The sequence below is a fragment of the Perognathus longimembris genome, chromosome 9 (assembly GCF_023159225.1).
Source record: "Perognathus longimembris pacificus isolate PPM17 chromosome 9, ASM2315922v1, whole genome shotgun sequence".
Taxonomy (NCBI): domain Eukaryota; kingdom Metazoa; phylum Chordata; class Mammalia; order Rodentia; family Heteromyidae; genus Perognathus; species Perognathus longimembris.
The window spans coordinates 40,534,801-40,551,460 of record NC_063169.1 but is presented as its reverse complement, the minus strand read 5'-3'; the positions used below and the strand labels follow the sequence as shown (position 1 = coordinate 40,551,460).

Here is a 16,660-nt window from a genome sequence, read left to right as displayed (position 1 = left end):
TGATTTTTATTTTAAAATTACTTTGCAGAACATAGTTTAAGATAATAAGGGTACTTTTATGTCCAAAATTCATGTTTTACAAAATAAAGACATAAAAACCCAATTCTTTTGATATCACTACAGTTATCTGTTATTATAACTTAAAAACTCAGCAGTGAATTGCTTTATTTGATTTAGTTTGTTTTATTCCTAATAAGCACATGTAGTTCCTTCTATATTAATCACTGAGCTCTTCATTGTAAGGTATTACTTTTGTTTTCATTTTAATATTTTAACATTTTCTTTTAATTGCAATTAGACATGATTTTTCTACATATAGTTTTTTTTTTTTTTAAATATTATTTTTTAATTTTATTTCATTTGTAATAGGGCTTATCAAACCTTACCATCTTAGAATTTACTCTTAGCTTCTGTGACTCCATCTTTTTTTATTTTTTTTATTTTTTGGCCAGTCCTGGGCCTTGGACTCAGGGCCTGAGCACTGTCCCTGGCTTCTTCCCGCTCAAGGCTAGCACTCTGCCACTTGAGCCACAGCGCCGCTTCTGGCCGTTTTCTGTATATGTGGTGCTGGGGAATCGAACCTAGGGCCTCATGTATCCCAGGCAGGCACTCTTGCCACTAGGCTATATCCCCAGCCCCTCTACATATAGTTTTAACAGCCTAAGGTATTTTATTTTTAAAATCTGAACTAATTAACGAACAATATTCTAATAATCTGGAGTATTAAATTTCCAAGTTTAACATTTAGCGAAACTTTGCTTCACAATTTGTTTTAGAATGACAGAAAATATATACACCTCAAGTATGTATTTAGACAAATGCCCTTTTATTTCCTCAAAATAAATGCTTTAAAAAAGTGCAGTATAAAAGTTTTAGATACGAAGGCACTGCAAAACCTGCATCATAGGCTATCTTGCTTAGTAGCAAGAGCCAAATGAAAATATGCAACCCTTAATTTAACAGAACTTAAGAACTGTTTGAGAAAGTACCTAGCTCTCATCAAAGAAAAATAACCTTTTGGCCCATTTAGTTAATGAATTCCTTCCCAAGACTGATTTTTAAAAAGCTTATCTGGAAAAACTACCTAGAATATGTCAAGTACAAATATGCTTGAGGGTATTCTTCATATTCATAAGTATCAGAGGGCGTGAAGAATACTACAGGTGTGTGGGGTGGTGGTGGTGGTAGGATATACCTATTTCCAAAACAGTAATGTATTATGATTAAAGCTAAAGCTAACTATGCCTTTCTAAAGCCACTGTTTTTATATAATGCCAACAACACATGATCTACCAAAACAGTTTTTGAAGTTCATATGTTTTTACAAACTTTCAAAGAACAGCCATTATAATCTCCTATTCTTAAATTTAAGGGAGTTTGTATTTGTTCTTAATGTGTTGAAATTACTGTACAATAATTTGTAGTTCATGTGCTCTGATGTTGTAAACTGTTATAAAAACAAAAACAGCCAGAGGACCTTATAAACAATTAGCTACATTTGTTATTGGAAATCATACCAAATTCTGTCCAGTATTATATGAACAATAAGAGTAGCTACAGAATACTGTAGAATGGCCTAGAAAAAAACAAATCCTTAATTTTTATACCATATATAGTTGATTTCAAATACCTATTTCTTTCATAAAAGAATGGAATTTTGCCCCTTAAAACCACAAAAGGCCTGAAAAATAGTGGTCCAAAGATTATTGTCAAAGCGGCTAAGACATCTGCGTAATCTGGTCTATTGATATTTTTCTGATTATAAGAGCTTTAATTACATATAAAGGAGAGAAAAATAATATATATGCTTTAATCAGATTCTTTCAGAACAAATAAAATAACACATTAGAGAAAAACTTACTTAAAAATAGTTGTATTTATATTCCACAATTTGTTCAAATACTGGTTTTCTTATAAACTGGTTTTCATATGAACTTTCTACAGGATGTTTTAAAACAAATTCTTCACATTGTATCTTGACTATGTACTTACGGAATTTCAGGGAAATAGTTCTGTGTTTTTAATAGCTTAATTTGTACTAAAGGGATGGCAAGGTGGGGTCACATGCAGTCCATGTGGGATTCTAACATGACATTTAGTGAGTTTTCTGATGTGGACCATCCCTTAGAGGCTGAAGGTAAAGCATCCGTTGAAAGAAGTGACTGTAGATTTGGATTACTGCTCTCTGCATCTTCCAGTTTTTCTGTGTTATCTTCCCAATTAATGTGAAATCTTGTGACCCTGGGATTAGATGCCAAAATGTTCCTTTGAAGCTAGAAGGAAAGATATAAATGGGAAATTAGATCATCATATGCAAATAGAAACTTAATAGTTTAGTCATACTAAGTGGTTTATTCACATACAAAAATACATCCATATAAAGCACTTTAAACATAACTAATAAGCAAGGACATAGCAGATAAATTATTTTAGCACTGGGGAGATAAAACAAGGTATATCTGAAGCAATTCACAGATCTTTCAAGATCTACTAAACATCTAACCTTCCTATTTCTGTTTCTTAAAATGGAGAGAAAAGGCCTTTTTCTTTTTTTAGATAAATGCTTCAAGGGATGTTTTATTTAAGCAAATATGCTATTTAGATTGATGTGCTTTCAAGCAAAATGAACAACTTTCCCTAACTACTAGTAGCTTTATAACTTCTAAATATTATGGCTCATTCTCACAGTGTTCTAGTTTCCTCATTTTTCTGCTATCCAAGGTAGCACACATGTAGCTGATACACTGGCTTAATGGAAGGACCCACAAACAGGATGAAGACATTCCAGCCTTAACCGTTCTTGTATGGTATGATGGAGTGCCATTTTCACAACCTCATTTACTCAGCACACACCATTACCAAATGATTAGCAGACCCCAGTGGAAAGATAAAATACTAAGACCTGAATACTATCTTTGAGAATACTGAATCTGATTGTAGCATTTCAAGATTTCACCTGTTCATCAGAAATGTTAAGATCTTTATTAGATTTATTTAAAAAATAATTTAATGATAAATTTAAATAGAAAATTCATAGATAACTTCAATATGAATCGCGAACACAGAACTAATTTCCACAATTTTGGGAAGAGATACCAGGAAAAATACTATTTTTGTCTATAATCTTTACAGTAGATAAGAAATTCCATGTCCTAGAGGTTTATGTCACAGAGAGCCATAAACAAAGCCTGATTTTTACATGAATAACTTTCATTTCTCCAGGGGTGGGGAATGTATTAAGGTCCTTGAAATCATTTGTTACATGATGGGAAAAAATGCTTCTTGTTAGCTGCCTATCTCAGCTGCCTATGTTACTAATATTCCAAATGGCAGTAAAAAGGTTCTCCATCTCTGTACCATTAGCCATTCAAGGTATCTGTCCAAAATTACTTAGGACTCCTAGGAGGTAGCATTTAAGGTCATCCGTAGTAATGGAAGCATAATTATTAGTCTGTCCAGACAGCACAAGGACTTCAAATTTATTTTGTCTCAAAGCTTGAAACAACATATCATATAAGTAATTTAAAAGGAACAGTAAGAATATTACCTTAGAAAAGTCTGGCTTTACTGGTGGATTTTCCCTTAATTCTGTCTCAGTATATTCATTATTTACATAGTAGCCAACTCTAATAAATTCTTGACCTCGATAGGTGCAAGTAATTAGCACAACAGTTACACCTACTGCATCTGCATCTGGAATCAGTCCTGGATTAGGTGCATCAGCCTAAAATAATTTAAAAAGAAAACAAATACAAAAAAAACTGTTAATGGCAGTTAACAGTTGGGAGTTTCCGTTATCCTAGTCAGTTGGAAGTACAGCAACAAAAACTTGGAAATAACATTGGAAAGGCAAATGCTTTGATTTATTTAGAGGTTAGCAGGTAACTAGAAAATACTACCCATTTATCTGCATTAGTCCTAAGTACCTTCAGTATTTGTAACCACTTCACTTGGTATATGGCAGTTCACAAGATTGCAATGTTTGAAGCCCTTTATAAAATATTTAATCAAATCAAGTCTTACTCTAATTTTTCCAATCATTTTCAGACCTAGATTAGTGAAAGTATTAAATTATCTCCACACAGCCTATTAACAATGTTCATTTTTATTTTTCTGTAGTACTGGGCTTGACTTAAGAGTCTTGAACTTGCTAGAGGAAGCTCTACCACTTGAGCCACACGCTCAGCCTTTTTTTTGTTGTTGATTTTTCAGGTATTATCTCAAATTTTTTGCCCAACTTGGTCTGGAAGACAGTCCTCCTACTTATGTGTCACATATAGGTAGAATAACATAATTGGTGTTGCCCCTACACCCAGCTTTTTGCTTTTTTTTTTTTTTTTTGCTAGACCTGGGGCTTGAACTCGGGGCCTGGGCACTGTCCCTGAGCTTCTTTTGCTCAAGGCTAGCACTTTACCACTTGAGCTACAGTGCCACTTCCAGCTTTTCCTATTTATGTGGTACTGAGGAATCAAACCCAGGGCTTTATGCATGCTAGACAAGAACTCTACCACTAAGCTACATTCCCATCTGCAACTTTTTTTAAAAATTAAGATGGGGGCTGGGGATATAGCCTAGTGGCAAGAGTGCCTGCCTCGGATACACGAGGCCCTAGGTTCGATTCCCCAGCACCACATATACAGAAAACGGCCAGAAGCGGCGCTGTGGCTCAAGTGGCAGAGCGCTAGCCTTGAGCGGGAAGAAGCCAGGGACAGTGCTCAGGCCCTGAGTCCAAGGCCCAGTACTGGCCAAAAAAAAAAAAAAAAAAAAATTAAGATGGAATTTCACTAACTTTTTTGACTGAGCTAGCCTTGAACCTACTTCCTCCTGACCTCTATATCCCAAGTAGCTGGAATTAAAGGCATGAACCACCTCAGCTAGACCCAGCAGCAAATATTTACCAATTTAAATCTTCTACCCAGAACACATGTACTCAACCAGTCCCCAAAGATATTCTGATAGTAAATTAATATAAAGCCGACAATGGGGATTGGGAATGTAGCTCAGTGATAAGAGTGCGCCCAAACACACCAGACAATAGCATGTAAAAAGGTATTCAGCAACAGATTTTGGAAAAGTAATCCCCTTTTGCTAGGCACTAAAATAGTGTTTGACTCACACTATACTAGTGAAAATTAAATGAAGGCAAGTCTTTTAAGCAGAGATCATAAAAGACCTTGTTTTGAATTGTACCCATCTTATGAGGAATGCTGAGAAAGTCAGAGGAAGCCAGGAACACAGGTACACAGAAGTTCCTGGATGGAAAGAACCACAGACTGAAAAGACACAGGTAGTGTCTGAGCAGAAATTCTAAGTAGTTATGAAGTCCTAGCATATTAGTCTTACTATTACCAGGACACTGAAGAATATCCTACACCTGGTAAGCACTTCAGCCAGTGTCTTAGCTTGACTGTCAGACTAATGTTTACTGTAATGCAGAGAACACTAGTGGCATACCTAAACACTAGTGGCTAAAAGTATAGTCACCTTCAACTTTCCACATGTAGTATTCCTTAAGATTTCTCATCTCTTATATGGAAATATTGCAAAAACTTTCTAACTCTAGCCAATCATTTTCACTGCCACAGCATTAGTACCTAAACTGAGATTTTTTTCCTATCACTTTGCCTAATGTTAAACCCTCAGATCTTTATTCCCATTGTGAAGGTATAAAAATCTCAGTTAATTTCATCTGTAAAATCCTCCACAATTTGGTTCCAACCAACTTCTCCTAAAACTCTATAGCTGCATCACTGTTTAGGGATATGAGTTACACAGTGTTCTGATGAGTTCACAGTGTGCTGATAATAGTTCATACCTTTGTGTTTATTACAATGACCTTTTTAGCCTAAAAGGTCCTTTCCTCACATTGTAAGAGATCATCTTTTTTCCCCTAAGAATAAAGAGAGAGAAAATAGTATCGAAGTACTTTATCTACATGCATTAAAGTGGTTTTTTTGTTGTTGTTGTTTTTGTGTGTTTGTTTTGCCAGTCCTGGGCCTTGGACTCAGGGCCTGAGCACTGTCCCTGACTTCTTTTTGCTCAAGGCTGGCACTCTACCACTTGAACCACAGCGCCACTTCTGGCTGTTTTCTATATATGTGGTGCTGGGGAATAGAACCCAGGGCTTCATGTATAAGAGGCAAGCACTCTTGCCACTAGGCTATATTCCCAGCCCCCATTAAAGTGTTATACTGAAACCCAGTATTTCGTATAACTGTATATTACAATTTAAAAAGAAGGAAAAATTACTGCTCAGAATGGCCCAACAAGAGAAGTAGATAAGCATGCAAAATTGGGCAGCCAAGAAAATAAATGAACACATAAGGATGACATAGAATACTAAGAAAAGTAGTACCTGGAAAACTTACAGGCTGAGATTAAGAGCTCAACACATGGCTTTGGGATTACCAGTTGTATTTTAGAAACAAAAACACTTAAGATTACATGAAAAATTCATCTTTTAGAGTTTGCATCAAATATATCCTTGTCAGTGAAGCCCTAAGTAAAAAGGTAGAACCAACATCTTCCTATATGATATGCCTTTATTATTTAACACAAATCTTCTATTAATGCATATCCAACAATCTAAGTGTTTAATTTCAGTGTCCTCTATTAGACTCTTAGTCTTCACCCAGGACAGAAGCCCAGTTCAGCTCATCTTTATAATCTTGTTTGGTTCAGCTATGAGCATTTAGTGTTTTGAAATTGGCTTATTACTCAGTTCCTGTCCTGAAGGGATTTTTCGTCTCTCTGGCATGGCACCACAATGGAGACACTAAGCCTTTCCTGGAAACTGTGCTGTTTATCTCAGAGTTCTTGTGCATCCCCTTTCCAGAGGTTAGGTTACTCCCAGGGCTCCAAAACGGGTTCTCAAAGTACTTAGCAATGGGAGAAAACAGGCAATCCAAATAGTTAAGTAAGACAGAGAACTCTTCCCCCATATTGCTTCCCCCAACCAGGAAACTAGTTCTAGGCAAGGTTGTGTTTGAAAATCTGTTTGCCAAAGGTGTCAGCCTGAGGAAATCTGAGGAGAAAAACTTGTAGTCCTAAATGAAGAGGTGCTTGAACCTATTTCTGATGATAATCAATTATGAAAAATGAAAAGCTAACTTAAATTACATTTTTTCCCTCTTTCCCCCATTTTTTTTTTTTTTTTTGGCCAGTCCTGGGGCTTGAACTCAGGGCCTGAGCACTGTCCCTGGCTTCTTTTTGCTCAAGGCTAGCACTCTGCCACTTGAGCCACAGCGCCACTTCTGGCAGTTTTCTGTATATATGTGGTGCTGAGGAATTGAACCCAGGGCCTCATGTATACGAGGCAAGCACTCTTGCCACTAGGCCATATCCCCAGCCCCTTTCCCCCATATCATGTATAATAATATCACAGTTAATTCTACTTATCAATACAAAGAAATATTTTTCAAGGAGAATTCTTTTTCCTGAAGTGAAAAGGCCTAGCACAAGCAAAAACCCTACAGCAGTTTTCTAAGAACATGAAGACAAAAGATTCCTAAGAGCTTATTTTAAACCAAGGCACTTATTCATAAGTTTTTATGGTACATAAAAGACCTCTTGTTGCATATCAGCCCAAGTTTCTTGCATTATGTCATGAATTATCCTTAGTACAGCATGCATTCTCCAGGCTTGTGGGTCAATAAGCTAAAATACTTAGTTCTAACTGCAAGTCTATAGACATAATTAAGATGTGTCAGTGATGGACCAACTGCTTTATTCTTCATTCTTGTGAAATACAATACTACTTACATTTTGTAAATGAGTGACAAAAGAAGGGTAAGAAGCTTGTTTAAAGTCACCCATGGCCAATAAACACAGGCATCTCCCTGACCAGGGCCTCTGACTACAGTGCTTCCTCTATAGGACAGGACATGCTGTTAATCGTGTCTTTCACAAGGCCGTGTGCTCACACAACTCAAGTTAACATGCTGTTTATAATTAGTACATGCCTTTTAAGTAGTATATCTGAGTTTTTCTCCACCAATTGTTCAGATACACTGAATTATTTCTTCATTTTTAATAAAGAACACTTAAAGCTAGAAGAGCAAATTCTGAATAACAGTCAGGAAAGGGAAAGGAAAAGTAACATTTTAAAGCTGACATGAACTTCAATAAGTCTTTGCCCATTTCTGATGGGATTAAAGACTATTCATTTAAAATTGATTCTGTCTGAAGTTAGAAAACAGCTAAAAAATAGGAATAAATGAGATTTACTTTCTGGATTAAGGTTTTGAGTGTGACTTTTTTTGGGTAAAAATACTTGTATCAAAATCTGTGGTTTTGTTTTACTGTACTTTTTGCAATATTATATTTTCCTCTAAAAAGCATCAATAATTCAATACTAAGTTGTTTTACATATCAATGTAACATGTTAGAAGAAATATTATTGCCTAGAGAAAACAGTATCTGAAGTCTTGACACATACCCAAATATTATCAATGGCATCTGAGGATATAATTTATATTAATAGAATTTTCCCTCACATATAACTAATGGAGTAGTTGATTTATATCAGTTCTGTGTATAGTATTTAGACCAAGTCAGATCCAGGCTCACACATCTGTATCTGTTAACAGTGGCTGTAAATCTAACTCAGGGTACTGATTATGCGGAATGAAGTTGTTGCTACTGTTATACCACCATTCCTATTAGCTGAAATTATAAACTGAAAAACGTATACTTCTATCTAGTGAAGTTACTATTACTAATACATATTACTAAATGGTTTATAGGTGAACCCATGGATACACACCTTGAAATTCTGTTCCAGAGAAAAGCCAAAAACCATGTATACCATGCTATAGATTGTTTTGCTGTTTGCTGTACATTTCTCTGAAGTAAACCCCATACTATCTACCACTGCTCAGCATAGAAAACCAAGAAGTGCGGTCCTTGTCTGACAGACCTAAAACATGATGGAATCAGATTAAAAATGAAAGTCCTTGAAGCCGAGTTATTTAACACAAGAGGGATAAGTACCATGGAATAATATAGTCTACTTTAGAAATACTTTTGACATATAATTACCAAGATTAATCTTACCTGAAATACGAACATATGCCTTCCTGCAGGAACAGGACCCACTAAAACAGAGTCTAAAACTTGATCGTACTCTTCACTTTCTGCAGAGCCCACATAGATAATTTTCCATTCCAAGTCTAGGGTTAAAAACCAAAACATATTTCATATCAGTAATTGCATTATCAGACGGAAAAGTCCCTTTTAATATCACTCAACCATTTACTGGCTGCTAAAAGGCCTTTCAGAGAAAAATAAAACCAGAAAGACAATGAAATGTTCCTTATAAAATTCTTACCAAAGTTCACTGCATACCAAAATTCCTCAAAATGCTCTTTTGTCACTGTATAGTACTCCTCACAAATAAAACTGACCAAATCTTAGGAAACATTATCAACTTTGTCTTGAAGATTTTTAAGTGTCTCAGAACACTTACTTTGTTTGGTTTTATTTTTGGCCAGTTCTGGGGCTTGAACTCAGGGCCTAAGCACTGTCCTGGGCTTCTTTTTGCTCAAGGCTAGCACTCTACATCTTGAACCACAGCACTACTTCTGGCCTTTTCTGTTTATGTGGTGCTGAGGAATCGAACCCAGGCCTTCATGCGTGCTACTCTATTGCTAAGCCACATTCCCAGCCCTCGGAACACTTATGCCAATAAAGAACACCAGGAACATTAATCCAGCACTCCTCTATTTATTTGGTTATACAGTCTTTCTGCCCCTTTTTGTTTGTCATATGTTATAACAACCTCAACCCACTTGGGAAGAGTTGAGCTGTGAAATCAAAGTCAATGGAGTCCAAAGTTGAAAAATCATTAGCAAACTTCCATTGTGGCTCAGAAGTTAAGGACTTCAGCTCTTTAACTAAATACATTGTTGTATTATCATCACTCCACATGGCTGACACCATAAAGTGAAGCAGCTTATTACTGTTAATAAATAGCTACTACTGATGTATATTACTAATTTACACAATCCATGGTTAAACGGCACAGTGGGGTTTGTTGTCTCCCTCATGTTATCTCTTTCTGTCATACATTCTTTAAACTGGAAGAGGAAACTAAGAAGCCTCTACACTTCTTTATACACATGCAGAATGTATACAGTGGAGATGGGCACAAGGACAAGATACACTCAAGTGTAAGATAGGACTTTATGTGTAATTAAATCTAGCAGATTTCTTGAGCACATTTTCAGTGTGTTCTGTGGAGAACCAAGAGATGAGTAAAACCACTAATCTCTGAAGGAGCTGTCTTAAGGCAAAGAAGACAATTCTACATAATCTCTGAGACTCCACATCCTCTTAGCATATGTGTGCTACTTGGAATCCTTGCACTGAGACTACTCGTACTCTAAGTTTTTAAGTCTCTACTCCTACCTCCCAAAGGCAGGTAGTATCACTCATGTAGAATCTAGTTAATGCTATTTTAATGCAACTAGTAGATATTTGTTACTTAAATTCATAAATATAGGTACTGCTTATCCATACGATTTTATAAACTATAGTTTACTAAGTTGACAACTCCTTGAAGTTGAAAGTCAGTAGAAGGCCTATCATATTATCTATTGGACCACTTACATTTCTAGCTTTTAGCACATTCTAGATGCAGGATTCTGCATCTGACATCACACAAGATCACCTATTTGTTGATGGAGGTGGGAAGCAGGCAATAAGTCTAGTCAAAGAAAATAGAAAATACAAGGTCACAGAGATAGTAACATACTTGGCATGTGTGGAGAAACAATCAAGGAAGCTAGAACTGGAGCAATATGGGCAAGAGGAAGTAACCAAGTGCAAGATAGGGAATTGGAGGCATGGCCAGGTCATGCAAGTTTGTAAAGACCTTGGCTTTTACACTGGGCCACATGAGAAGCCAATGAAATTTGGTTTTATGCAGTGCTGGGATCAAACCTAGAGTGCTTTAGGCATGAAAGGCAATTTTTCCACCACTGAGTTACATTCCTACCCTTTAAGGGTTTGAACAAAGGAGAGATGAGTATCTAACTTCCATTTGAAAGTATCATTTTAACTGTTATGTACGTGGGCAAATGAACAGGATGTTTTAATAAATGAGGCAAAAATTATAATGGCTTAGGTCATGTGTGGCCATGGGGATGGATGTATTCTGGATCAACTTTGGGGATGGAAACAGCAAGCGCCATTTGTTTGTTTGTGGTAAGGAGGTCAGAGAGGAAGATAATCCAAAATTTACATGTTTAGCTGTCTACTGGATGTTTAAGTGGAAATACCAAATAGATACATACAAATTTGAAAATTGTCAATGATATGTAAAGCCCTGGCATTCCTACAAAGTGGGCTTTGGGGTTCTACAAAGTTTAGGGGTGAAGAAGATGAAAAATCAATGAAGTAGGTTAGGGAACTAATGGTCAAAGAGAAAAATGTTCCAAAAGCAAAATCAACAGACCATTAAAGAGTGCAAAAATCAGTACTAAAGCAGCCCAAAGAGGGTAAGACTGAGAACTGACACAAAGTTGGCATAAACTTTAATTTCACATGTAGTTGTATATGTATTATACAGTATATATGTAGCATATATTTTATATATGTATATTGTATATGTAATATATGTGTATATGTACACACACACACACATATATATGCATTTAAATGTTTGTGGCCTCCTAACGGCATAACTTTTAAGTTGGCATTTGTGGTTTATCATAGAAATATATCCAGGATTTATAAACCTACTTTTATAAAATACCTACCATGTGTTGGGCATTGCTCTTCTGATTTTATAGTTCTTTAAATCTCAAAGCTTTACTATATGGATGTAATTATGAAAACATAGTATATACTGTATATTATATACATTATGTTAACAAGATTCAGAGAGATGATTTAAAACAACTTACAAATATCAAAGCATCAGCTATGCTTGTGTTGTGCTCTTTCTAGCTCTCAATAGTGAATAAGAGGGTTTAGTACACAGGTGATGGAGAGCTAGATAAGCTAGTCTTTAAGGAATATAAATGGCAACTCAAGGAACACCTGTACATTGATTTCCATGCTGTTATGCTTGTAATTACTTAAATTAAAATTGTTTTATTTTATATTTTAATCTTGGTTTCATTCACCAATATTTTTCATGTTTAAAGAGGTAAGAATAAGGTCAGCAGCCTTATACAGGCTATTATTTGGAAAAGCTTATCTCATTCATTTAAAAAGTTAACTAATCATTTCATTTAATCATGGTAATCCCAGCCTGAGAGTATCTCCATTTGTGATGGAGCAAGGGAATTCACCAAGGAAATTTTAAGTTAATTACACAACTGGGAAGACCTCTGGTCTAGTAGGCAGCATGTAGTCTTTGGAATCAGAACAAGCTTCACAGTATAAAGCACTATGCTGAATTCTGTTGCATTGTAAACATACATCTATTGGTAGCTGTAATTATTGAAATATATAAACTTTAAGATGCCAGGACAGTCAATCCAACTTACATATGTATGGTGGCTCAAACTTCAATCTTGATTATTTTGTTTGCTTTTGTTGTTGTTTTTGCCAGTCCTAGGGCTTGGACTCAGGGCCTGAGCACTGACCCTGGCTTCTTTTGGCTCAAGGCTAGCATTCTACCTCGAGCCATAGCGCCACTTCCAGCTTTTTGGTGTGGTGCTGAGGAATCAAACCCAGCACTTCATGCATGCTAGGCAAGCACTCTACTGCTAAGCCACATTCCCAGCCCCCTTGACTATTTTTAAGGCATTCTATTCTCTGCCACAAGACATTAGAAACAGTTCGATTAGTAGCAACTACTACTTAAAGCTTCTCTTGAAGCAGTTACAAGACAGCTCTTAAAGGATAATAAATACATTGGGGCTACAGACAACTTAATGTAGGAAAAATGACAGATGAAGTATAGCTTGGAGCTCTACATAACCTCACAATTATTCTATAGTTTAACTTCAAGAGCAGATTTAAAAAAACAACAACCCTACAGTATCAAAGTGTGGAACCTGTAAAGGGGACTGCTAGGTAAATTCAAATTCCTCAAAGCACACAGCCTCTAGGTGGAGTGCAGATAGATATAGCACCTTTTTCAAAGATTCCTTTGCAGCTTTGGAATGACTCAGCTGAAATATTTAAAAATAATGGTGCCCTGGATGTGATGTGTACCAGTGGAAGTAGATGTAGTCTTAACCTCAGTGGTAGATTGAGCTGGGTTCTGAAGGGATCTCAGTTCCAAATGGAGCAGTTTGGCTTCTATGAATAGCGAGTTAAAAGTATCCAATGTAAAAGGCCCTGTAATAGTTCTAATCTTCCTAAAGTGGAAACTATCAACTGAGAAATACCTGTAACTCAAAGAACTTCTCATGTCTTAAATATTGTACTATAAGTTTAAATGCATTGGTATTTTAAAAAAGTATTTGCCTATTTGTATGTAAACTGGCAGTTAAAAAAAACTCCCTGTTGTATATGGCTTGGTAGTTAATCATAGCAGTACTATGGTAAAGTGATCAAATGTCTTCCAAGTAGTAAGAAAAATACCCTTTAAATTTTATTATCGGTGGCCTATTTGGAGAGTAAGTTATCATTCAAAATATGCTCCAGATACAAAATGCATGTGCATTATATATAAGTGTTTGTGTATTAAAATATAAAGGAGTGGGGGAAGGACAGTGAACTGTTATTTTATGTTTGTACAAATTTTTAAAAACTTATTCACGGGCTGGGAATGTGGCTTAGAAGTGAAATGTTTGCATAGGGTGCATGAAACCCTGGGTTCGATTCCTCAACACCACATAAACAGTAAAGGCCAGAAGTGGCCCTGTGGCTCAAATGGTAGAGCTCTAGCCTTGAGCAAAAAGCCAGGGACAGTGAAAGGCCCTGAGTTCATGCCCCAGGACTGGCAAAAATAAAAAAAAAAGTTTCTTCACTGAGCATACATTAGTAATTAAAGTTAACATTCTACATAAAGCACATTTTATAGATTAATTTTTTCAGTTAAAAATGCTTTACATGCCATTACATACCTAGTACTTTTAATGCATCTTGCGAAACATATTTGCAAGTTCAAAAAAGTCTATTTAACTGTAAAATTAACACTGAAGTTTTGCCCCTCAAATTCTGAGATTGAAGTACTGAACTAAGTGGATCTTAAAAGCAAAATAAAAATGGTCAAGACTTAGCTTTCGGGAGCTTAGTGTATTTCTGCACGTATTTAAAATATCTTAACTAAAAAAACAGTTGCATGCCTATTAAGACTTTACTTTTTGTGATGAGTGTGTGTGTGTGCTTGCGCGCGCGCGCGTTCTGGAGTTACATTCATTAAGCAGAAGCACGTTCTTAAGTTTTCTTTGAGGCTATTATGGAGACGCAGAGCTAAGCTGTGGCAATGTTTTGAGTATCACCTCATTTTGCTCTTGGGCTGAGTGAAACTTCCGGGCTTAGCGAGGTTCTCTCGCAGAGGCGAGATTTCCGTCCTGGAGCGGAGTCCGCGCCGGTGCGGAGCCTGCGCGCCAGCATCCTAGGGCGCCAGCATCCAGGGAGCCGCGGCCGGCGCCCAGGGGCCGAGCCTGCGCCCGCTTTCCCCGCTGGTTGGTCCCGGGCGCCAGAAATCAGCGCGAGGACAGCCTCGCCCTCCGCGGTCTCGAGCCCTGAGAGTCCCGCGCCTCTCCCGCGTGCCCGGCAGGCGGGTGAGCCTGGGCTCCGGGCGGGCGGGCCCCGGGCTCGCCCCCTCCCCCGCCGCGGGGCAGAGCAGGCGTCGTGACGCCGGGGTCGCCAGCCCAATTCTCCACCCGGGTAAGATGGCTCCGCTCCGAACTCGCCCGCGCGACCACACGCAAGCCCGGGCCCAGCCCGGCCTCCCTTCTGGGGCCGCCGGGGGGTCCCCGAGGCCGCGGGCCGGCTCAGGGCCGGCTCCGCAGGACCCGCGCCGGCGCCCGCGCGCATGAGTGGCCGGTCCCGCGAACCGCCGCCCGCCAGACAAAGCTGACAACATGGCTACCTCCGCCGAACAAGTTGCTCGCAAGTTGAGCCCCGGGCGGGCGTCGAAGCTGCGGCCCGAACCCGCGTGCGCCGCGGCGGCCGGCGTCCATCAACTTCAATTTTCCCTCCGCAGAGCCGCCCGCACCCGCCGGCGCCGCGGCCGGCCGCCCGCGCGACGCCGGGCCCGGGAAACTTTCAACGTCTGCAGCCGCAACTGACAGCCCGGGTCAGGAAGAGCGGCTAGGCGGCGGGACTTACCTTCAGACAGGTCCTCGATGCACTCGAAAGTGATCTCGAACTGGAACGGGTTGTAGAAAGGAGAAGGGTTATCCAGCACCACTACATTGTTCACCTGAACCTTTGCCATATTTTGAAAACACACAAACAATGGGGACGGGGGCTGGTTGCGGCACAATAAAGTCCAGCGCGCGGCCGCTCCCGGAGCGCAGACCCCCGGCCCGACGTCCTGCAGCGGCGACTTGAGAAACTTTTGTTTTTCCTCTTTTTATTTACACGGGAGCACTCTACAGTGTTTTGCAGCTTTCCGATTCCACTAAACTACAGCCCATTCTGCTCTGATAACTAGCAGCGTTGCCCGCGATTGGCTGCACCCAATCTCCGACCCTCCTCCTTCCAGCGAGGGCCTCGGCGGCGAGCAAGATGGGCTCCCGCGCCCGGAATGGACTCGGAAACTTTCACTGCGGCTCCACCTGCTGGTGTGGACCAGGACAAAGGCGGAGAACAAAGTGAGTGGAATACGGGCTGGGAGGCCCGCGCGGAGGCCGCCAGCGGCGGCGGGCGGCAGAGGGGCGGCTCAGGCCCCGCCCCCCGGCCCGGCGGCTCCCGCGCCGCACGCCGGGCGTGGCCGCGGCGGGGACGGGAAGGGGCGTGGCCGGAGGGCGTGTCCTCGGAGAGAGGAGGGAGAGAGATATCCCGCCCCTCCTGGCCTTTCGGAGCGATTTTTTTGGTTTTCATTTCCTTTTTTTTTTTCTTGGACGCTCTTTTTGCATCAGTGCAACGGCTCTGTTAGCTCTGCTGGATTTAACAGATAAGATTCGGTTGTCTGCACTCGATTACGTTCAGCCGTCTATCTTGTAATGTTGAGAGTAGAGAGAAGGGTTTGTTGCAGTGGGAATAAATTACATTTTATAGACCCAAGTCAGCTCGAAAGGAGCAAAGCCATTTTGGAAACCGAGTTCTTGGCCAGTATCTACGTTTAGGCACGACAGCGCCGTTAAGTACAAAATGAAGGTTGAGATGATTTCCCACACGTTTTGCCTGGAAAATCTAAATACGGAATCTTTGGGCTGCCCTTGGGTTTTCATCCCACCCCAGATCTGCAAAATAATAGAATTAGAAAAAAAAAATAAATGAGATGTGATCAGTTACACCAGGCTTCTGCCATTTGGGGAGCATAGAGGGAAGATGAACAGGAGAAAAGAACCAGAGGATAACAGATTTTGTAAAGAATGTAAAAGGGGAGAACATAACGACATACCAAGACGTTTCATCTTCAAAAGAAAGGTGTAGCAAGCCATTACTAAATAAAAATTTGTAGCAGAGCAAATTCTGAAGGACCTTTCCTTGCCTGTAACCAGTGGAAGTCTCAGCTGAGGAAATGTTGACTTGTTTAAGCTACATGACTACCATTGTTGGGGAAAGAGGAAGATTTTCACTCCTG

The 16,660-nt window shown here is 39.3% G+C and overlaps 2 protein-coding genes across 4 annotated transcripts in view; one reads left to right on the top strand and one right to left on the bottom strand.

Moving 5' to 3' along the window:
- The window catches only part of Mcm9 (minichromosome maintenance 9 homologous recombination repair factor), a 61,949-nt gene that overhangs the window by 19,814 nt on the left and 25,475 nt on the right, over positions 1-16,660 (top strand). The window lies entirely within an intron of this gene.
- Asf1a (anti-silencing function 1A histone chaperone) lies at positions 806-15,618 on the bottom strand. Its single transcript, XM_048353991.1, has 4 exons — positions 15,238-15,618; positions 9,055-9,170; positions 3,548-3,724; positions 806-2,273 (listed from the first exon to the last, which is right to left on the bottom strand). Exons 1-4 carry the CDS (start codon positions 15,344-15,346, stop codon positions 2,061-2,063), a joined length of 615 nt encoding a protein of 204 aa, XP_048209948.1. The 5' UTR covers positions 15,347-15,618; the 3' UTR covers positions 806-2,060.